Source organism: Pseudonaja textilis, chromosome Z (assembly GCF_049901715.1).
Source record: "Pseudonaja textilis isolate UNSWEBS1 chromosome Z, rPseTex1.2, whole genome shotgun sequence".
In the NCBI taxonomy this organism is placed as follows: domain Eukaryota; kingdom Metazoa; phylum Chordata; class Lepidosauria; order Squamata; family Elapidae; genus Pseudonaja; species Pseudonaja textilis.
In genome coordinates this window covers 124,994,749-125,014,590 of record NC_142008.1, presented here as the reverse complement: position 1 = coordinate 125,014,590, position 19,842 = coordinate 124,994,749, and the positions used below count along the sequence as shown (strand labels likewise).

General features: G+C 48.2%; 1 protein-coding gene across 1 annotated transcript in view; it reads left to right on the top strand.

The window, feature by feature from the left end:
• The first annotated feature begins 1,393 nt into the window (after positions 1 to 1,393).
• ZBTB4 (zinc finger and BTB domain containing 4) overlaps positions 1,394 to 19,842 on the top strand; it is a 31,781-nt gene continuing 13,332 nt past the window's right edge. The window contains 1 exon segment of the mRNA XM_087916426.1: positions 1,394 to 1,523. Within this exon segment, the coding sequence (XP_087772552.1) occupies positions 1,458 to 1,523 (66 nt within the window). The 5' untranslated portion in view covers positions 1,394 to 1,457.

The following is a 19,842-nucleotide window of genomic DNA, read 5'->3' as shown; positions in this document are numbered from 1 at the left end:
TAGAGCTGCAGGTTGCCGACTCCTTCCCTACACCATTCCTGACCAGTCCAATCTCTTCTCGGTTGGGAGCAGCCCAAAGTTCTGGTGGCAAGCTGTTCCAAAGGTTAATTGTTCTCAACTGTCCAGAAGTTTCGCGGTGAGGTTGCTTTCCTTGGTCGGCTGCTGGGGTGGTGGGGTTTAGTCGGAGACCCCCAGGGTTGCTCCCACTGCCCAGTGGTGGCTTTTGGCAGCTGGCAGAAAAGGGGCGATGCCCCCTTGCACGATGCTCAGTGCCCCCGCCTCCATTTTCTAGAACTGAACCCCAATTTGGTTGCAAATTCACCCCGGGACATGCCGGTGCCCCCCTGGCATGCTATATGGGGAAGGGGATGGGTCCCCCTGGCAGACCGTGGGATGCATTCACACAGGGAGAACTGAGGCTTCCGGGCAAGACCCCAACCACCACCACCCACCCCCATTTGTGTGTGCTTATGTGTCTGTGTGTGCCCGGTCGTCGCCTGGGCGGGGCACACATCCCTCGCCCCCCCTCCCTGTTGAAACCTGACCCTCCCTTCCCCTTCCCTCCGCCAGCAGTGGTTGTAAGCGGGACACTCTTTTCATGCTTGTGGGGGTCTTGCACAAATGAGACCCCGCCTCTACTTCTTCCCCCTCCTCCTCCACTTCCTCTGTTTCCCTTCTTCCTCCTCTTCCCCTTCATGTCCTCTTCTCCCTCCTTTCTCCTCTTCCCCTTCTCCTCTTCCTTCTTCTCTCTTCTCTTCCTTTTCCTTTCTCCTCTTCCTCTCCTCTCCCTTCTCTTCCTTTTCCTTTTGTCCTTTCCTCTCTTTCCCCCTCCTCTTCCCCACTCCTGGTCTTTCTCCTCATCTTTCTCCTCCTCTCTTCCCCTTCCTCTTCTACTTCTCTTCCTCTTCCTCATCTTCCTCCTCCTCTCTTCCCCTTCCTCTTCTACTTCTCTTCCTCTTCCTCATCTTCCTCCTCCTCTCTTCCCCTTCCTCTTCTCTTCCTCTTCCGCTTCCTCATCTTCCCCTTCCTCTTCCACTTCTCTTCCTCTTCCCTTCCTCATCTTCCTCCTCTCTTTCCCTTCCTCTTCCCCTCCGCCTCTTCTCCCTCTCCATTTCCCCTCCTCTTCCTCTCTTCCCCCTCCTCCTCCTCTTCCTTTTGTCCCCTTCCTCTCTTCCCCTTCCTCCTCCTCTTCCCCACTCCTGGTCTTTCTCCTCGTCTTCCTCCTCCTCCTCCTCCTCCATCTGCCCGTGCACGAGCGGCGCGTGTCAGGCAGCGGTCCGGCCCGGGTAGGTGGGATGGCGCGTGTGTTGGAAGGGCGGGGGCGGAGGGAGGGGGTTGCTGGGAAGGGGAGGGGGCTCTCCGGCTGGAGCGATGATGTCAGAGGGGGCGGCGGCGGCGGCGGCGAGACTGGCGAGCTTCGCCCGTGCCAAGCAGGCAGCGGCGGCGGAGGCAGCAGCATGCCCAGCGGGGCGAGCCGCCTCCATCTTGCGCTGTCCCCGGACGGCCGGCACGGAGGCAGCCAGGTAGGAAAGCCCCCTGGCCCGGCCGGGACCCTCCCCTCATATTTCCCGGGACCCCCGGCCGGTCATCGTAGCCCCAGCCCAGCTCGGCCGAGCGGCGGCGCCTCCTCCGCCGCCTGTCCAAGGAGCTGCGTAGTTGCTGGGGCGGCCAGGCGGCTTGGCGAAGTTAGGGCATCGTCCGGACCGGGCTGGGGAGCTTTAAGGGGTGGGGCGCGGAGAGGCTTGGGGGTTGAGATGGGGGTGGGCAGGGGCTTTATGGGGGCAGAGGGGAGGCTGGGGGCAATTGGGGTGGGGGCTTTATGGGGCAGGGGGCAAAGGAGTGGTTCGGGGGGGGGGGAGGCTTTGGGGGCAAATTAAAGGCTTGGGGGCGATTGGGGTAGGGGGCTTTATGGGGTGGGGGGCAGAGGACAGGCTGGGAGGGGGCCCGTTGGGGTGGGTGGGGCGCTTTATGGGGTTGGGGAGGGCCGGCTTGGAGAAGGCTGGTTCGGGCCGGCTGGCTAGGTCGGCCGGTTTGTTTGTTTTGGAGGGGGCGCGAGGAGGAGGAGGAGGAGAAGAGGGGGGGCTCTGGAGGCACCGTGTCGAAATCGCAGCTGGAGCTTTTCCGCTCCTTCGGCGAAGAGGCTCCGCGGCCGGAAAGTCGGTCCGGAAAGAGGGCAGCGATTTGGGGGCGGCGGAGGGTGAGATCGGGAAGAGTTGCCCGCCAGTTTCTGCCTTCCTTCCTCCCTTCCTTCCGTCCCTTTCCTTCCTTCCCTTCCCTTTCTCCTTCTCTTTTCTTCCTCCTTTCCTTTCCTTCTTCCTTCCTCCTTCCCTTTCCTTCCCCCCTTTTCCTTCCTATTTTCCTTCCCTCTCTTTCCTTCCGACTCCCTCCTCTCATTTCTTTTCCTCTGCCTCCTCCTTTTCCTTTCCACTTCCCTTCTCTTCCCTCTTTCCTTTCTCCTTCCCTTCCTTTTCCTCTTCCTTCCCTCCTTCCTTCCCTCCTTTCCTTCCTTCTCCTTCCCTCCCTCCCTCTCATTTCTTTTCCCTCTCCCTCCCTCCTTTTCCTTTCCGCTCCCCTTCTCTTCCTTTCCTTCTTCCTTCCTCCTTTCCTTCCTCTCTTTCCTTCCTATTTTCCTTCTCTCCTTTCCTTCCTTCTCCTTCCTCTCTCTTCTCTCATTTATTTTCCCTCTCCCTCCCTCCTTTTCCTTTCCACTTCCCTTTCTTCCCTTCTTCCTTCCTCCTTTCCTTCCCGTCTTTCCTTCCTATTTTCCTTCCCTCCTTTCCTTCCTTCTCCCTCCCTCTCATTTCTTTTCCTCTCCCTCCCTCCTTTTCCTTCCTACTTCCCTTCTCTTCCCTCTTTCCTTCCTCCTTCCCTTCCTTTTCCTCTTCCCTCCTTCCTCCCCTCCTTTCCTTCCTTCCCCCTTCCTTCCTATTTTCCTCCCTCCCCCCTCCCATTGTTTTCCTCTTCCAAGCCACCCCAAGTTAAACCCTCCCATCGTTGGTCTTGGGGGCAGCGTCTCACCTTCTAAAAATCATAATTCTCTTTCTCCCCCCTCAAAAAAACCATCCAGCGCCACCCTCAGAAGACCCCTGCCCGCGTCAATCAGCCTTCGCCCTTCCCTTCCGTGCCCACCTAACACGCGCTGCCGATGTCACCTCCCCCTGCCCCGCTGCTGGATAGCCATTTAAGGCAGGTATGACTCACGCAATCAGGTGAGGAGGGTGTAAAGGGGGAGGCTTTTCCAGCGGTGCCTGCTGGGCATGGAGTCCTCCCCTTCCCCTGCCCCCGGCCTGCTGTGTGCCAAGGAGACAATTCGGAGGATGCCAGCGCTCCCCACAGGTGGAGTTCCCAGGAAGCCCCCTCGAAGGTGGCAAGGCTGACAGATGTGTCGTCGTCCCCCCGCCCGTTCCCCCCCCCCGTCCCCCCCCTCCGTTGACCACTTCTGCAGTTTGTCTTTCCTTTCCAGGCCCTGTTGGTCATCCAGTTCAGCCAGCCTCAGGCGAGGAACCAAAATGGCTTGTGTGTTGCTGTTTTTGTTGATGTTTTTGCAACCCAAATACAAACCAGGTTTGGGGGAAAAACCGGTTTTGAACCCTCCCAGTTTTCGAAACCTGGAAGCTTTCACACACACACACACACACACATACACACAGAGGTTTGGTATGGGATAGATTCCCCCTCCCCCCCCCCCCCCGCCCGGCCATTTTCCCCAGAACCGTCGGTAATAACCCCCGCAGTGCTTGTTTTCACTGCAACTGGCCGGCCCTCCTCCTCCTCCTCCTCCTCCTCCTCCTCCTCCTCCTCTTTTCCTTCCTTCCTTCTCCGCATTTTGCAATTCCCTTTGGAGGCTTCCAATTTTGCTGCGTTGCTCAAATTTTTCTCCCAGAGAAAAGGCACGGAAAGGGTTGAGGGAGGCGCGAAAAATAAATAAATACATTTGATAGCCACACCTCCTCCACCTCCTCTGGCTAATTTTTCTTCCCCCCCCCCCCTGCATTTCCTGGCACTTTTGCGTCTACGGGTTTTTGGCAGCCACGGTGTGCGACTACAACGACATCACCGGGCCTTAAATGTCTATTTTGTTTTAATTTTCCCAAGGCCCTTTTCTCTTCCTTTCCTTTTTTGTTTTCTTTCTTTTTCTTTTTTTCCCTTTTCTTTTTCCTTTCTTTTCTTTCCTTTTTCTTTTTCCTTTCTTTCCTTTTTCCTTTTCTTTTTCCTTTCCTTTCCTTTTCTTTCCTTCCTTCTTTTCTTTTTTCCATTTTCTTTTTCCTTTCTTTTCTTTCCTTTTTCTTTTTCTTTCTTTTCTTTTTCTTTCTTTCCTTTTTCCTTTTCTTTCCTTTTTCCCCTTTCCCTTTTCTTTTTCTTTCTTTCCTTTTCCCTTTCCTTTTTCTATTTTTTTCTTCCTTTTCTTTTTCTTTCTTTTCTTTCCTTTTTTCTTCCTTTCCTTTTCCTTTTCCTTTTCCCTTTTCCCTTTTTTTTTTTTTCTTTTCTTTCTTACTTCCTTTTCTTCCTTTCCTTTTCCTTTCTTTGGCCCCTTTCTTCCCTTCCCTCGTTTTCCTTGCCGTTTTTCCGCACATCCTCCCTGTTAATTTGCAAGCCCTTACACAAACACGCAAGCACACCCGTCACGGGAGGGGGCAGTTGGAAATGCGGGACCGGAGGGCGCTTGGTGTGGAGCTGTCAAGCCGCGACGGCAGGCGGCTCTCACGGAGACTGAAGCTGTTGTTTTCTCCTTCTTGCCGCGCGTGTTTTCCGTTTTCTCTAAACGTGGCTGGCGGGGAGGGAGAAATGTGTTTAGTTGCATAACTTGGATAACTACCAGTAGCTGTGAGTACAGGTAACCCTCGACTTACACAACCACAACTGAGCCTGCAAAGGTCACTGCCTGGGGGGAAAAGCAGCCGTAAATCCCTTTTATCAGCCCCGTTGTAACTTGGAACGGTCCCTAAATCTTCCTGTTGCTTCCTTTTTTTTCTTCCTTCTCTTTCTTTCCTCCCTTCCTTCCTGTCTCCCTCCCTTCTTTCTTCCCTCCCTTCCTTTCCCTCCCTCGTCTTCTTCCCTCCCTCCCTCCCTCCTTCCCTCTCCCTCCCCTCCATCCCTCCCCCCTGTTGTGCTCCTGGTGTCTCTTGAGAATTGCACAGCAATCCCCAACTTACAACCACAACCAAGCCCAACATTTCCGCTGTTAAGCGAGAGATGGGTTCATTGAGTTTTGTCTTGTTTTACAACCTTTCTTCCCGATCACGGGAATGCTGCAAAGGTCATAAGTGTGCACAAAGCAGGTCGGAAGTCCCTTTTTCAGCGCTGTTGTAACCCTTCGTACGGTCACTAAACGAAACATCGTACGCCTAGGATGACTCTGCGCAGGAAAATCCACAACCGAGCCCAACATTTCCGCTGTTAAGCGAGACATGGGTTCAGTGAGTTTTGGCCCCCGTTTTAACTAACTTTTTTCCCACCGTTGTTAAATGAATCACTGCGGTTTTTAAGTTAGTAAGATGGTTTGTCGTCATTAAGTGAAACCGATAGCAGGGTGGTTAAGATATGAACTCGGGTTGTTAAGCAAATCTCGTTCCTCTGTCCACTTTCCTCGCCGGAAGATCGCAAAATCAGATCGTGTGACAACGCCCCCCAGCGCGGACACCGCGACCGTCGTAAATACGAGTCCATTTGCCGAGTGTCCAAATTCTCATCGCCTGACCCACCGGGGGGAGATTGCAAAAGTCGTAAGTGTGAAAACGGGCCAAGACACTTCCCCCAGCTCCGTTGTAACTCGAACGGTCGCTCAACGGAACCAACGTAAGTTGAGGGTTTACATCTGTACAGGTGTCATCGTGCGCTGATTCGGAGACTTGGTGATCTGGTGCTATTTTTTTAAAAAAGGCGTCGGGAGTGGTGAATTTGGGGTGGGGGGGCAGCGTACGGATTTGGTACGCCAAGGTGCGAGATTCATAGGTGTGTTGTCTTAAGGTGTGGGGAATTGTGGCAGGCAGAGACAATTGTGTGTCCTCCCCTAGGTGTTCGGTGGCTCAGACGCTGGGCTTGTCGATCAGAAAGGTCGGCAGTTCGGCGGTTCGAATCCCTAGCGCCCGTGACGGAGTGAGCTCCCGTTCCTGGTCCCGGCTTCTGTTAACCGAGTCGTTTGAAAGTGCGCTAAAAATTTTAAAAATGCAGGTGGAAAAATAGGGACCCCCTTGGCGGGAAGGGAGCAACGTTCCGTGCGCCCGTCTTTGGCGTTTAGTCCTGCCGGTCACATGACCACGGAGATGTCTTCGGACCACGCTGGCTCTTCTTCAGGTTTGTAACAGAGACGTGAGCAGCGCCCCTAGAGCCGGAAATGACTGGTGCGGATGCGCGAGGATTTACCTTGACCTTGTACCTTAAGGTGCGATAGCTTCCCTACAGATTCAGGCCTGTTTTATTTTTAATAGCAACGTGGCACCGCCGTTTTGCACAAGCACCGGAGGAAGACTTTCTCGTGCGCACACTCGCGTGCGTGTCTCATTTTTGCACAACTGCCTTAAAGTTCGGGGGCGAAGAGTTTGGAACAGGAGGTGTTCATCTCTCTCCCTCTTTCCCGCTTCCACCCTCTCCCTCCCCCCTCTCTCCCTTTCCTCACTTCCCCTCTCCCTCCCTCTCTCCCCCCTCCTCCTCTCTCTCCCTTTGCCCCTCCCTCTTCCTTCCTTTCTCCTCTCTCCCTCTCCCTCCCTCTCCTCCCTTTGCCCCTCTCCCTCTCCTCTCTCTCCCTCCCTCTCTCCTTCCCCTCTCCCTCTCTTCCTTCCTCCTCTCTCTCCCTCCCTCTTCCCCTCTCCCTCCCTCCCTTCTCCCTCTCCCCTCTCTCTCCCTCCTTTGCCCCTCTCTCCCTCCCTCTCTCGCTTCCCCTCCCTCTCTCCCTCCCCTTCTCTCCCTCCCTCCCTTTCTCCCTCTTCCACTCTCCCCTCCCTCTCTCTTTTCCTTTGCCCCTCCCTCCCTCTCCCTCCCTCTTTTCATTCTTTTTCCTCCCTCTCTCTCCCTCCCTCTCCCTCCCTCCCTCTCTCCCTTTCCCCCTCTCCCTCCCCTCTCTCCCCTCCCCTCTCTCTCCCTTTGCCCTCTCTCTCCCTTCCTCTCTCCCTTTCTCCCTCCCTTTCCCCCTCTCCTCTCTCTCCGTTGTACGACGCTTCTCACCACTTTCGTTCAGTGAATCACTGGCGATTGTGAAATTAGACTGTGAAGCGAAATCCGGCTTGCTTGTCAGACGGACGCTGCAAACCGACATAAATACAAGTCGGTTGTCGAGAAGTCTGAATGTTGATCTGGTGACTACGTGGCCGTAAGTGTGAAAAACGGAGTCGTAAATCACATTTTTCCCCCAATCCCGTCGTAACTTCGGACTTCGGTCGCCAGATGAACGAAGAAGCCGCCCGCAATACACACCTGGAATCCGGCGTCCAGTTTTGGTCCCCACGTTTACAGGAAAGTCGCCGAGACTTTGGGAAAAGGGCAGAGAAGAGCAACTGGGGCGATTACAGGCCTGGAGAGTAAAACCTACGAAGAACAACGGTGGCAGGATTTGGGTTGGGCCAGAAAAGGAGGACTTGGGGGGGGGGGCGGGGGGGGCATGGCAGCCTCTTCCAGTATTTGGGGGGGCTGCCCCCAAGAAGAGGTGGGGGCCCCCTATCCTCCAAAGCCCCTGGACGAAGGACGAGAAGCAACGGGTGGAAACTCACCAGGGAGAGAAGCAACCTGGAATTAAAGGAGAAACTTCCTAAGAGGGAGGACAATTAACCCGTGGAACCGCTTGCCACCAGAAATCGCGGGTGCTCCAACACGGGAGGTTGTTAAAAGAAGGAACTGGACGGTCATTTGTCCGGAATGGCTCAGGGTCTCCTGGTTGAGCAGGGGGCTGGACTAGAAGGTCCCTTTCCAGCTCTGTGTTTCCGATCAGCTGATTTGTCAAGACGGCCTGTCGGGTTTTCCCTGGAGAATTTCCACCCGTGCTTGTTCAAGGTTTTGCTTTGCAGCCTCTCCCTCCTGCCTTCGGGGGATTGTGTGTGTGTGTGTGTGTGTGTGTGCGCGTATGTGCGTATGTGCGTGTTTTCCCTTTCCTGCCAATTCAGCCCGGCCTCTTAGAAGAAGAGAGGCTTAGGGAAGGAAAGGTCATCGCGATGGAAAGCTTTCCAGCTGCGCAGCCTTTGGCCGCTCGGACGTTTTCCTCTGACCTTGCAGATCCACGGAGGCGGTGCAAACGAAATCCAATTTATTTATTATTATTATTATTATTGTTATTATTTTTGCAAACCAACTAACTCTCCCTCTCCCTTAGAAACCGAAAAATTAACGCTGGCTGAAAATAACAAATCCTCGAATTACAACTGTTCCGTCGAGCGACCGTTCGAAACTCCCAACCGGGGTGGGGAGGTGGGGAAGGACTTTTAAGACCATTTTCTTTTCACATTTAAAACCGTGGCAGCCACAAACACACACACACACACACACATGCACACACACCAACGGCCACGTCCTCAAAATTCAGACACGGCCATGGATTTGTATGTATAGAAAGGACCTTAGAGGTCATCCAGTCCAACCCCCCCTTGCTCAGGCAGGAGATCCTGTACCATTTGAGATAAATATGTAAATATAATCAGAATAGAGTCGTAAAGAACTTTGGAGGTCATCTAGTCCAACCTCACTGCTCGGGCGGGAGACCCTTAACGACCACTGCAATGTTTCCTTCACCCACTTTGGCGACCTTCGGAGGAGCAAACCCAACCTGGGGTGACAGCTGGATCCACCGAATAACCGTGGGATTTGCAACCTCCGACTCAATTCGCTTAACGGCAGGGTAGGTCGAGGAAGGTCATAAGACGGGGCCAACGTTTACTTCCACGTTCTCTCCCAAGCGGCGGAAACAGTCGTCCGGTGGGGGACTACGCGTATCCAAACTGTTTTGGGAGGCTGGGGGTTGCAAGGGGGGCGTTCCAACAGTCCCAGGACGAACAGGAAAGGTCAACCAGTAACAGATTTAATTTCAGGAACAGTTAACAGACCATCGAGAGTTGGAAAGGACCTTGTAAGTCATCTAGTCCAACCCCAGGATGCCTGTCTGTTCCTTTCGACTCCAGGAAAACCCCAGGCAAGTTATGGCTTATTGACGAGTTTCCATTTATTTCCTACCTCCCCCCCCCTCCCCGTAACCTCTTGAATGGGGATGGGTCCAGGCCCTTGGTTGTTCTCTTAGCCCAGGAATGCTGGGCGACAGGTCCTATTTGCTGCAGAGGCGCGGGAGGAGGAGGGATGTGTTATGTAACACACACGCACGTACACAAAGGCACGTTGTTGTGGTTGGCTTCAGAGCAAAGCCAAAGGGAGGTGTGGCAGGCACAGTCGACTTCCTGTTTGGCCCTGGCTCTGTGTGTGTGTGTGTTTTGGAGGAGAGGGTGTGTAGTGTTGCATGTTTAATCGGGTGGGACTTCAACTCCCAGAATTCCTCGGCCGATGGTATGGAATTCTGGCAGTTGAAGTCCCACCCAGCTTTAAAAAGTTTTTCCAACTTGAAAAAAAAAAAAAGCCACTCTTAAATTTAGATTAATTCCTCGACTGACGACTGTTCGTTTAGTGACTGTGTTTGCAACCGCATTGGGAAAAGGGGCTTAGGTCCATTGTTCACACTTAACGACTGTCGGGGCATTCCCCACGCCAAAACTTGGACGCTCGGCCCCTGACTCGTATTTACGATGGCGGCGTCATCCCTTGGGGTTCTGTGATCCCCTTTGGCGACCTTCTGCAGAGTCAAGGGGGGGAGGAAGCCGGATTTGCTTAACAGCCACGTTAGCAACTTAAACAACTGCAGTGATTTATTTAATGACCATGGGAAGAAAGGTCGTAAAATGGGACAAAACACATTTGACGAACGTTTTGCTCAGGAGAGGGTAGAAATCTTTCTTCTTTTTCTTTATATACATATATATCTATAAAAGCGAAAGGCCCCTCACGCATAATCACAAAAATCTCCAGGACCGTGAAGTCTACAAACTTGAAATTGGGCACCTATGTTCCTCTTGGCTTCTAGGGGCTCCCTAAGAAAGGATTTTCCCAAATGACCCTCAAAGCATTTAGAGTATTTCCATTATTATTATTATTATTATTATTATTATTATTATTATTATTATTATTATTAATTATTATGTTCTGATGCTAAGGAGTTCTGCTCCCCACCTGAAAAGAAATCTCTTCCAAAGGCAAAACACAAGCAGAGGAGTTTCAGTCTCAGTTTCAGAGCACCAAGCAGTTTTAGTACAGAACAGTTGAGCTAAGCCACGCCCAGGCTCCTTGCTGTCTCCTTCTTGCTCACACAGCAAATACTCTTTCAGTTTCCAAACAGCCCTCAACTCTCTCAGATGCTGAAAGGATGTTAGCCAGATGAATACCCATGGATGCTGGGAGGCCGAGGCAGAATTCCCCCCCTCCCCTTATTTTCCTCCCCCAAAACGAAGCCCCACCACATGGTTTCATAGCGAAGCACAGGGATCGAGCTAGTAAGAATAGAAAATAGAACAGAACACAACATAGAATAGAATAGAACAAAAAATATAGAATTAGAATAGAATAGACAATAGAATGGAATGGAATGGAATGGAATAGAATAGAATAGAATAGAATAGAATAGAATAGAATAGAATAGAATAGAATAGAATAGAATAGAAGTTCGAAGGGACCTTGGAGGTCTTGTAGTCCAACCCCTGCTTAGGCAGGAAACCCTATACGATTTTCAGACAGACGGTTCTCCAATCCCTTCTTTAGGAATAAAAAATGCTGTTTTATTCCCCCCCACAGCTAGTTTCTGAAAAACCAAGGAACAACATGACACCATGATAACCGATTTAGCCAGTAACGTGTTTTGTTTCGAAGGCCGGAAACACGTATGTACAAAAAAGACACAGACATACACGCCAACTAGGGTTTGGGTGTTTGAGTGGTGACACCTAGTGTTTTTTTGGTTAATGATTCGCCAGGTTTTGGCTAATCCTTATCCCTGCCCGACTGTGGCTACTTTGGGGCTGCTCATTCACCTCTCTTGGTCCTGCTGATGTTGGGAGCGACGTCCAGAACAAGCCAGGATAGCCGTTCACACCGACACACTACACCCACCCACCCTGTCATCTGGGGTATTTGCATTCTTTGCTCGCTTGCAAAACCAGAATGAATCCGATATTTATAGCACGCTTTCCCCATTGTTGCGCCCCGACACACTCACGTGTGCGACTCCTCCTTCTGATGTCACAACCGCACCAGGCTGGGTCCAAGTTCGCCCTAAACCCTGAATGTTGGCTAGTCTCCGATCCAGCTGCTGGCCTCGATTGCGTGCAAGGTTTTTGGTGGGAGTTGCGCTTGGAGGTGCTTCAAAAGGCACAAAAGCTGATTTTCTCTCGTGTATCCCTAGGCCTGCGCCTGTTTTTTTAAAGAGAATTGACAGTTGGAAGGGACCTTAGAGGTCCTCTAGTCCCACCCCCTGCTTAATCAGGAAACCTTATATAGGTAGTTCTTGACTTACAGCCATAATGGACCAACCAAAATTTTGGTTGTTCGGGGAGACGTTTGTTCAGTGAGTTTGCCCTATTTTATGTCCTTCCGTGCTAGAGTTGTTAATTGAATCAATGCAGTTCTTAAATTAGTAACCCGGTTGTTAAGTGAATCTGGCTTCCCCATTGACTTTGCTTGTCAGGAGATTACATGACTCCAGGACACTGCAACGGTCATAAATATGAGTCCGTTGCCAAGAATGTTGATCCCATGACCACAGGGGTGCTACAAAAGGTCGTAACTGTGAAACACGGTCATACGTCGCTTTCTTTTCGGCACCGTTGCAACTTTGGGTGGTCACTGAGTGAACTGTTAAGGATGACCTGCAAATGGTTCAGACAAATGGTGGTCCAATCTCTTCTTAAAAACTTCCAGTTCTGGTGGCAAGTCGTTCCACTGGTGAATTCTTCTCAATGTTAGGAAAATCCCTCCTTCGTTCTAGGCTGTTTCTCTCCTTAATAGAAGTAGAACTAAAAATAATAGAAATAGAAATAATAGAAATAGAACAACGGAGCTTATTCTATTTAATAGAACAACAGAACAACAGAAGGGGTCCTTGGAGGTCTTCTAGTCCACCCCCTGCCCAGGCAGGAAACCCTATACCATTCTAGACAAATGGCTTGGTTGCTCTTCTCTGCACTCTTTCCAGAGTCTTTTTTTCATCGTGTCTTGTTCTTCTTTTTTTTCCCCCTGGTGTTTCGTCAACGTTCATTCGCGCCGAATGCCGTTAAGGGTGGCGTGGAGAGCCGCCCAACGGAGCAAGGCCCACATTTTCCGAGCCCCCAAATTTCATCTCGCTAACTTGAAAAGACGGTTCTTCTGTGAGTTTTGCTTCAGTTGCGCACCCTTTCTTCCCACGGTCATTAAGTGAAGCATGTCGCTCGGTCGTTAACCGAATCGGGCTTTCCCCATTGGCTTGGCTTGTGGGAAGAGACCCTGCCACTGTCCTAAATGGCAGGTAACCCCTGAAGGTTAAAGTAAAGAAAAAAAAACATACTTAATCATACATGTCTTAACAGCAGCTAGAATTGTATTTGCTCAGAATTGGAAAAGTGACAAGATACCGACAGAGGGGAAAGTAATGGAAAAAAATATTTGAACGTGCAGAAATGAATAGATTAACATTAGAAGTTAAAGAGAAAGGAGAATCTGAATATTATATGGAATGGGCCTTGTTTATCAATGGCTAGAAAATAAAACAAAATTAAAGTGGGCTAGATGTAATTATAAAGCATTAAGAGAAGCTTCTGAAATATTATATGGGAATGTGCTATTGTTATATTGACGAGTATTATTATTAATTGTAAGCACGTGAAATAGGTACCTAATCGACTTGATCGAAATAGAATGGATTTATTATATGTAAAAAAATTTTTTTAAAAAAAGTAAATAAATAAATTACAGGTAACAGCAGTTCACTTAGTGGCCATTCGAAGGCACCGAAAAAAGTGTCCGTTTATGACCGTTTTTTCACATTTAACGACATGATCAAAATTCAGATGCTTAGCAACTGACTCCTCTATGACAGTCACAGCATCCCGCGGGGTCAGTCATGTGATCCCCTTTTGTGACCCAAGTCGATGGGGATTAAGCCAGATTCACTTAGCAACTGACTGTGTTATTAATGTAGCAACGGCAGGGATTCCCTTAACAAGTATGGGAAGAAAGGTCGTAAAATGGAATGTTAACCAATGTCTCACTTAGCGATGGAGATTTGGGCTTCAATTCTTACCCGTAAGTCAAGGACTACTTGTATAGGGTCTCCTCTTTGAGCAGGGGGGGCAGGGGTTGAACTAGATGACCTCTGAGGTCCGTTTCTTGTTGTTCCGTTATTCTGAACGCCGATAGGACGGTGGAAAAATTGTGCACAGAATCCGCCATTTGGGGTTGAAGAACATTTTACAATTCTGTTTTTCCAGGGTTCCTAACAGCTTGAAAGCTTTTTGGTGTAGACTGGATATAGAAGAAAGAAATCCTAATATTATTTTTAGTGCTGGCACCGTTGGCGTTTCATAGCTTCCGTGCTTGTGAATCCAGTGGCATTCCTTGCTCATGTTTCGGGGAAAGAAAGGAGGTTTTTTTTAAAAATAAGAATCTTTTTCTATTTTTAAGCGATGCTCCATTAAATATTTTAACAAAGAATTCCTCCACCATGGCAACTTGGGATGATGAGGAGCAGACTTCATCTCCCAGACTTCCCTAGCCAGCTTAGCTTTAGCTGGCTGGCTGGGGGAAATTCTGGGAGTTGAAGTCCGCCCCTCCTCCAAAAGATTGAGGAAAAACTGCTTTAACCTTTTTTTTTTAAAGTGAGAATTTTTAAAAACTTTTATCTTGGGTCTCCGAGTCACAAAAAATGTTTGCTATTACTATTATTATTATTATTATTATTATTATTATTATTATTTCTTTTTCCAAATTACACATCTCTGTTTACATTGTTAACAGTATTATGTCACAGATATTACATATACTTCCGTTTATTTCTATACATTAATCCTTATTCCTATGTTCTATCACTTATACCGTTTATCCCGTACCACATAGTATTCTGATTCCTCCTTGCCTGTTAGTTCTGTTGTAAGTTTGTCTATCTTGGCACATTCTAATATTTTTTGTATTAACCTCTCTTCAGGCGGTATGTTTTCTAATTTCCAACTCTGAGAAAAAACTACCCTCGCTGCTGTTATTATATGCAATATGATGTGTTGGATTTGTTTGCTAAATTTCCCTTTAATTATTCCCATTAGGAATAATTCAGGTTGAAGTTCTATCTGTTATCTCCTGTAGCCATCTTTGTATCTTTGCCCAATGTTTTCCGGCTTTGGGGCATTGCCACCACATATGAAAGAACGTTTCATCTTTCTGCTTGCATTTCCAGCACTCTGATTTCCAATTTGGGTACATTTTTGCCAATCTCGCTGGCGCTAAATGCCAACAATAGAACATTTTATACTGGTTCTCTTTATAAGCTGTTGTAATTTTGGGTCGATAATTTTTCTCAATCATCTAGTTCTATACTACGACCTATATATTCTTTGCCGAGGATATGTTATGTTATCATTATTTTTCTAAACGACAACTTCTAATCACCGTGGCTCTTTGTTGCTTTTAAACCCCGGGGAAAAACACTGCTTGCAATTCTCCTTCCCACCCCCCACAAAAAAACAGGGTGCATAAAGCTTTCAGGAATTGGCAAAACTCCCCCAAATCTATCAATTCTGTTTTTCCAAACATCCAACAGAGCTTTCAAAGGTATTGATAATGAGGAATATAATTTTAATCGAAGGCCTTCCCGGAGGTTTGACATTTCCCCTGCTTTTTTTCACATCTGCTTTTTAAAAACTCGTATATTCTCAGCTGTAGCATCTCTCAGATTATTTCTGGAGCTTGGGCCTGCCTCTGGCCAAAGATTTAAGCATGAACACCGTGCATGGCATGCGAATAGTCCTCATGACGGACCCGAATCTCTCTAGGTGGCACCCCAGATCTCCCCCTGCCCATACCCCAGATACATTCCTGATTTGGCACCCCGACTTAGGCAGGAAACTCTAGCTGTTTTGGCTCTTGTCTGACTCCGAACTTGTCGTCACTCTCTGATCGGGGCATGGAGCTTTTGCAAAAAGCAAAACAAGTCAAGCCAGAGATAGTTTTGCAAAAAATATATATATATATTCCAAGCTAGCCAGCGAGCTGCCGGGCTCTGGACAAAATGCAGATTATTTTGTTATTCAAACAGTCTGAAGGGAGGCAGGAGGGGGAGGCTCAGAACTGCGGACAGTTTGAATTTGGAGTATTGGGGTGCCTCTTTTGTCTGTCTGTCTGTCTGTCTGTCTATATCCATCTATCTGTCTCTCCCTGCCTATCTGTCTAGGTATCTATTGTCTCTGTTTATCATCTATTAACTACTGTATGTATCTGTCTATCTGTCAATCTGTATCTCTTATCTCTCTGTCTCTGTCTATTTCTCCATCATTTATATGTTATCTGTCTGTCTGTCTCTTTCTCTGTTTATCATCTATGATCTATGTCTGTATCTATCATTTATCATATCTATCACATCTATTTGTCTTTCTGTCTGTCTATCTATCATCATCTCTATGTATCATCTCTATCTTTATTATCTATCTCTCCATCATCTATTTGTCTGTGTCTGTCTGTCTATCTATCTATCTATCTATCTATCATCTATCTATCTATCTATCTATCTATCTATCTATCTATCTATCTATCTATCTATCATCTCTCCCTCTAACCTCTCCCTCTCTTTCACTAGCTATCTGTCTTTATCTATCTATCTATCTATCTATCTATCTATCTATTTATCTATCTATCTATCTATCTATCATCTATCACCTGTCTATCTATCTATCTATCTATCTATCTATCTATCTATCTATCTATCTATCTATCTATCTATCTATCATCTGTCTATCTATCATCTATCTATCTATCTATCTATCTATCTATCTATCTATCATCTGTCTATCTATCTATCTATCTATCTATCTATCTATCTATCTATCTATCTATCTATCATCTGTCTGTCTGTCTGTCTGTCTACCTCTTTATCTCTCTCTGTCTCTCTCCGTCTCTGCCTATTATCTATCCATCTATTTCTTTCTAGCTGTTTTTCGATCTCTCTCTTTGTGTGCGTGTGTGTGTGTGTGTGTGTTGTCTCACTGTCTCTTAGATTTATTCGCCTCCTGTGATTCTAGGTGGTTTACAATAGAACAATATTTTCTTTTCTTCCACAGAGGGTCCAGCCCAGCCCCATTGGGAGAAAGCAGCATGATGAGCAGCGGCTGCCCGGGTGCCCTCTAGGTCTGGCCAGCTTGTCTAGGTAAAGGGCAACGTCATTCAGTTGGTCACTTTTTGGGGGGTGGGTCCTCCAGGCAAGGGGCTCTGCCATCTCCCAGATCCACCCCTGCTCCCCAGGTCCTCCAGGCAGGAGTCCCAGATCTACGTCTCGCAAGGGCATCCCTTTGGCAAGGTCTGCTCTAGCCCATGCTGTCTCTATGGAAATGGCGGGTTTCCTGTGGCGATCTCCATAGTAACCAGGGCTTGTATCTAGGCCAAGCCGCTCTTTCTCCACAGCAACAGTGCCAGGATACAGGCCAAGACCCCAAATTGAGGCCATGATAGCCAATGTCTGTTTGGAGGGGGGGGGCATCTCTTTCTCTTGACAACCCCCCTTATTTTTTTTAGCTTCCATCATCGTTTGCCAGATTTGTCATCTGGGTTAAGCTTTCCACTTTTGGGAAAAACAAGAACTTTTTCCACTTGAGACTGTGAAGAAGAGATTGGACTGCCATTTGTCAGGAACGGTGTAGGGTCTCCCGCTTGGGCGGGGAGGGGTTGGACTAGATGACCTGCAAGGTCCCTTCCAACTCTGATTAACCTGTTAAAAGGAGCTTCACCTTGCAAGGCCGGTTTAGGCCGGCTTGCAAACGATGGCAGGCCTGCATCCCGTTACCGTGGCAACGTCAAAAGGCAGCCAGGCCTTGGGCCTCTCTTCCTGCTGTGTGTGTGTGTGTGTGTGTGTGTGTGTGTGTACTACAACTCCCAGCATTCCCAGCCAGGCTGGGCGAGAGCCTTAACCCAGATATTCGAAGAACCCACATTGGCTGATGATGGCTTGCGAAGTTTGCATATGTCAGTCAAATGTTGGCGTTTCGAACTGAATTTCCTCCACTGAGGATGGGGATCGGACCGAGATGACCCAACATATTCTCCGCTCGGCTTCGAATGGGTTTGCATAACGGGGACTTCAACTTCCAGAAATCCCCAGCAGGCAAGGCCAATTTCCCAGAATTCAGCACAGATAGGACAAGAATAACTGTAGTTGGACTGCCTTTATTGCACTTTTTGAAAACATTTAATAGATGGTGGGAATGCAGTAGACGTAACATATCTTGGAAGTCAGAGAAGTGGGGGGGGAGGAATGGGCTGGGGAATTCTGGGAATTGAAGTCCACAGGTCTTAAAGCAATCAAGTTTGGAGACCCCTGATGTATAGAATCTAGTGGAATCACTGGAAAACGGCATCCTTTGGCACTGTTTTTTCCCCAAATGGTTTTCATTAACTTTATAGCAGGGTCTCCAACCTTGGCCACTTTGAAGACTTCAACTCCCAGAATTCCCCAGCAGGCAAAAAGGTTTCCCAGAATTCAGCATGGATAGAGGACAAGAACAAGTGTGATTTAGACTACCTTTATCGCAATTTTGGATAATTTTCTTAATAGAGGGTGGGTATGCAATAAACATAATATATCTTGATATTCACGTGGGCGGCAAATAAAATAAAAAAGAGCCTGTTGGGGAATTCTGGGAGTTTGAAGTCCACAAGTCTTAAAAGCTGCCATGTTTGAGGCGCTTGGTCTAAAAGAAAGGAGAATTATGGAAATTAGGCCTAATATAGGTTATCCTCGAATTGCAATCCTTCATTTAGTGACAAAAAGTGACTTATAACCAGTCCTCGCACTTACAACTATTACAATCGTATGATCAAAATTTGGGCTATTGGCAACCAGAATGTATTTACGGCATTTGCACAATCTGGGGTGACACGAGTGAGCCAGATTCACTTAATGCCCACACGGTTCACTTAACTGCAGGGATTTGCTTAGCAACCGTGCCCCCAAAATGGTCATAAAATCAGGTGCAATTCATTGACCAACAAGCCTTGATTTAGCCATGTAAGTTGTGGTCCCAAGTTTGGTCGTAAGTCGAGGACTATCTCTACAGTAGTCCTTGACTTCCAGCAGTTTGTTTAGTGGCCATTTGAAGTTACAGAGGCACTGGGAAAAAGTGACTTAGGACCGTTTTTCACACTTAACGACAGTCGCAGCATCCTCGTGGTCCCGTGCTCCAAATTCAGACCCTTGGGCAACTGGCTCCTACTTATGACGGTGGCATTGGGATTCCCCTTTTGTGACCTTTTGACCCCCACAAAATCAAGGGAGAAGCCCAATTCACTTAACGACCTTGTGATTAACTTAGCAACGGCTGTGATTCACTTAACGATGGTGGCAGGAAAGGCTATGAAATGGAGCAAAACTCACTTGTCTCTCCCACCAACAGACATTTCAGATTCTACTACGGTCTTAAGTCAAGGACTACCTATATACAATCAGGGTCCTGTAGGTGGGGACCGTCTCAGGGGCTTTCTCCCCCCCACCCCCCATTTCAAACCCTTGTCGGCCCAAAGCTTTTTTGCAAAGCTTTTTTGCTTCTCTCTCTGTCGGGTTGTTGTGCCCATTTTTCAGATGGGGAAAACCGAGGCAGGACACAAGGAGCTTCATTTGAAGGGCTCAATTCTCCCTGGCTGGCTCATCTCCGTCACCCACAACCTGCTGGATGCCAAGCCAATTCTCCTAATTGGATTTTTTTTTCTCTTTCCCCTCAGCGCAGGATTGAAACCTTTATTTATCTTTTCCTCCGTGTTTACTTGGAACAAGGTAAATGGAATTTTCAACACAGGGAAGGCCGGTGTGCGGCCGTCCAAGGTTGAAATCGACAGACAAAGGGCTGAGATGAGATGCCATTTGGTGCCCAGGCAGCCGAGGAGAGCAGATTTTATAAATAGGGGTGGGGATTACCTGGCCGCCTCCTCTTAAGCATCTGCACAGTGTTTATTTGACTTTATTTTTATTTTTTATTTATCAAAGCTGCACCCGGCCCATCTTGCCAAAGGCAATTGTGCATTGCGATATTGCTGTGCCTGCTGCCTGCACGTTTCCCCAGGCTAAGCAAGGCAACAGCCTCTCCAAATTAGGGAGTTTTTTTTTTTTTTTTTTTTTGGGGGGGGATCATATTTTTATTTTGAGAAGTCCAAATTCAGATTTCCGTCTTTCGAAGTCCGCCTCTCTTTGTCTTTCTCTCTTTCCCTTTCTGTTCTCTCTTTTCTTTCTCTCTCTCTCTCTTTCTCTCTTTTCTCTCTCCCTCTTTTTCTTTTCTCTCTCTCCCCCTTTCTCTTCCTCTCTTTCTCTTATTTATTTATTGAATTTATATTGCTGCCTATTCGCCCATGGCGTCTCTTTCTCTCTCTCGCTCCCTTTGTATTCCTATCTCTACCTCCCTCTCTCTGTCTCTTTTCCTCTCTGTCTCTTTCGCTCCCTATCTTTCTCTTCCTTCCTTCCTTCTCTCTCTCTCTCATTTTCTCTTTTCCTCTCTCTTTTCTCTTTTTCTCTCTGTCTCTTCTTTCCTTCCTTTCTCTCCCTCTCTCTCTGCTTTTCTCCTCTTTTCTCTCTCTCTCTCTCTCTCTCTCCCTCGCTCTCTTTTTCTT